Genomic DNA, 3,152 nt, shown 5'->3' on the forward strand with positions numbered 1-3,152 from the left:
AGCCCCGGCCGCCTGCAGGCCCCGCCATGGACCCGTTCCTGGTGCTGCTGCACTCGGTGTCGTCCAGCCTGTCGAGCAGCGAGCTGACCGAGCTCAAGTTCCTATGCCTCGGGCGCGTAGGCAAGCGCAAGCTGGAGCGCGTGCAGAGCGGCCTGGACCTCTTCTCCGTGCTGCTGGAGCAGAACGACCTGGAGCCCGGGCACACCGACCTCCTGCGCGAGCTGCTCGCCTCCCTGCGGCGCCACGACCTGCTGCGGCGCCTCGACGACTTCGAGGCGGGGGTGGCGGCCGGGGCCGCGCCTGGGGAAGAAGGTGGGCTCCGGGTCGGGCCGAGGGAGCCAGGGCCTGGTCGTCCGGGTGTAGGTGCTGCGAGGCTCCTCCCGTTGGCCTCTAGACGCCTCCCCTTTGCCGGGTTTGATTTGCGTGGGTTTTCTCCGTTCAGCCCTGTCTTTGCAGATGGGAGAGCCAAAAACGCAGAAAAGTTCACTTACTCAAGGTTGCAGGGCCTGGACACGCTCAGTTCTTTTTCTTCCACCCCTTTCTGCCCGGGTAAATTAGAAAACTCACTGAAGAAAAGGTGAGGAGGAGTCAGAGAAGGTGCGGGGAAGGGGCAGAGGTTGCGTGAGCCTGCTCGCATCATTTCCCTTCTGTCTCGGAATATATCCAGGGAATGCCGTTCTCGGCTGTCTGAGAGTAATACTGTCATTCAGTAACTCTTACCCAGGGACTTACAGTGTGCCGCTTACCCCTCTAACTGCCAAATATAATTTTCGCAGTAGCCCTGTGGCTGAGATCCTGTTACCTGTCACTGTTCGCATTTTACGGAGGACAGGACTGTGGCTCACAGGTCAAGCGGCTTGCGGAAATGCGCAGCCGATAACTAACAGAGGTAGGCTTGAACCGAGCAGTCCGGCCTCCGGATGGGTGGTGTTAGCCCCTGCACTGCCACTCTGGTCAAGGTCATTGTGGAGTGGCTTCCTGTCCTGCTCTCGGTCACTCCCTCTCCACCCTCGCCTGTGGCTTGCGGCAGCTTCCAGGATAAAAATGAGAAACCCTGAGTACAGCAGTTTCTCAGCCCTACCCCCTTGTTCTCAGAGGGGGCAGAGGCTTGGGAGTACACTGGGGACGCCTCTCAGAGGCTTTCAAACTGTGGCCTGGAATCCACCATTCAGTCACGAATCAGGGCATCAATGTGACACCATGGGTTTCACTCTATAAGGACTAGTGCCTGTTCAGGGCGGGATGGACAGAACAGCTCTGCCTGAAAACAGTCAAGTCCAGATTTTAAAAAAACGAAAGTGCTGAACAAGCAAAACAGGACGGGATTCATGGATATTTAATGTCTGGAAAAACACTGATAAATTGCATTTTAAAGGCGGTCCACGAAACGTAGCTGACATTTGAGATGTATGTGTGCTTGGTTTGTGTCGTCACGTAGTTAACTGTGTGCTGGAAGAAGTACACCAGAACGTGAACAGTGGGTGTAGGCAGGTTGGTAGTAGGTGATCTGCCTTCCTCCTTCCCAGAAGTTCAGCATAGTGGTTAAGGGTGGACTTTGGCACTGCACTGTCAGGGTTTCAGAACATGGCTCTGCCATCGGTTAGCTACACAATCTCAGGAATGTCCATCAGCTTCCCTGGGCCTGAGTTTCCTCATCTGTACCGTCGTAACACAGTGCCCAGCCCACACGGCTGTCAGAGCTGCAGGAGCTGGTACACCTGCTAATGGTGTCTCAGAATTGCCAGGAGCAGTCCAAGCAGCACCCTGTGCTGCCTCTCCTTTCCTCTCTTCATGTTCCAGAAACGGCCTTTTATGGTCTTGTGACCAGCTCCCTGATCTCAGTGGTGATGTCAGCAGATGAGGAGTATGGTAGCTAGGGACTGAAGACTGGTGGTCAGTCGGGGCAGCTTTCACAATAACAATTGGAGTGCCTGCTAGTTTCCTGTGATTGCCATAACAAATGATCACAAATCTGGTGGCCTAAAGCAACAGAAATCTATCCCCTCAGTCTGGAGGCCAGAAAGCTGAACAAGCAGGGTGCCACCGACCCGCACACCCTCTGAATGCTGCTGGGGAGGGTCCGTCCACGTCTCTTCCGCTTTGTGGTGGCTCCAGGCATTCTTTGTCTTGTGGCCGCTTCACTCCAGGCTCACACAGCCTTCCCTGTGTGTCTCCTACGAGGATGCCTGTCACTGGTGCATCCAGGGCATCCAGGATGATCTCTCAAGACCCTCAGCTTACCTTTGCAAAGACCCTTTTTCCAAAGAAGTTAACCTTCATAGTTTCAGCAGTTTCACATGAACATCCCTTGAGGTGACATCATTCAACCTGCTGTAGGGCAGGATGTGGGATCAACCCTATTTTCTTCCCTCCGACAACTCCCCAGCCCATCCCTCAGTGTCTCCTGCCGTCAGTAGGTAGCTCTACTGCAGCTTCCTTTGGCACTTGAGTCTTCAGTGGGCCACACCTCCTAGGATAGTATTGGAGAGCAGGGGGTTTGCCTGAGGTGGAATCAGGCCACTCTTGGGCATTTGGTGACAGCCCCTCTGCTGCCAGGCGACTCTAGCCTCTGTGGAGGAGCTCGTGTAGGTACCTCTGTCCCCTGAGCACTCGGCGTCAGTGCTGAAAAGCCCTGGGGAGGGTTGCGGGGTTGCTTGTCTCCAAACCCCCGGTAAACCGCTCTGTTCTTTCCTTCTCAGACCTGTGTGCAGCATTTAACGTCATATGTGATAATGTGGGGAAAGACTGGAGAAGGCTGGCTCGTCAGCTCAAAGTCTCAGACGCCAAGATCGACGGCATCGAGGACAGATACCCCCGCAACCTGACGGAGCGCGTGCGGGAGTCACTGAGAGTCTGGAAGAACACGGAGAGGGAGAACGCAACGGTGGCCTGCCTGGTGGCGGCTCTCAGGGCCTGCCAGATGAACCTGGTGGCCGACCTGGTACAAGAGGTTCAGCAGGCCCGGGACCTCCAGAACAGGAGTGGGGCCATGTCCCCGATGTCATGGAACTCAGACGCATCCACCTCTGAAGCATCCTGATGGGCTACTGCTCTGCCCTGGTGGACCACAGGCATCGGCGCAGCCTGGAGTTCGGTTCTCTCCAGGAAGGTAGCCCAGCACTGTGAAGATCCAGCAGGAAGCCAGGCTGAGT

The 3,152-nt window shown here is 56.0% G+C and overlaps 1 protein-coding gene across 1 annotated transcript; it reads left to right on the forward strand.

Annotated features, from left to right (window-relative positions):
• The first annotated feature begins 2 nt into the window (after positions 1-2).
• LOC105544509 (FAS-associated death domain protein) lies at positions 3-3,152 on the forward strand. The gene is made up of 2 exons (XM_011987074.1): positions 3-312; positions 2,700-3,152. Exons 1-2 carry the CDS (start codon positions 27-29, stop codon positions 3,038-3,040), a joined length of 627 nt encoding a protein of 208 aa, XP_011842464.1. The 5' UTR covers positions 3-26; the 3' UTR covers positions 3,041-3,152.

This window comes from Mandrillus leucophaeus, unplaced genomic scaffold, assembly GCF_000951045.1.
Source record: "Mandrillus leucophaeus isolate KB7577 unplaced genomic scaffold, Mleu.le_1.0 Scaffold30, whole genome shotgun sequence".
Lineage (NCBI taxonomy): Eukaryota > Metazoa > Chordata > Mammalia > Primates > Cercopithecidae > Mandrillus > Mandrillus leucophaeus.

What these genes read in the sequence shown, in the direction of transcription:
- LOC105544509 (XM_011987074.1), top strand. Translation starts at nt 27, where the DNA reads ATGGACCCGTTCCTGGTGCTGCTGCACTCGGTGTCGTCCAGCCTGTCG. An exon ending in GGCCGCGCCTGGGGAAGAAG is followed by an intron (nt 313 to 2,699) that starts GTGGGCTCCGGG and finishes TTTCCTTCTCAG; the next exon opens with ACCTGTGTGCAGCATTTAAC.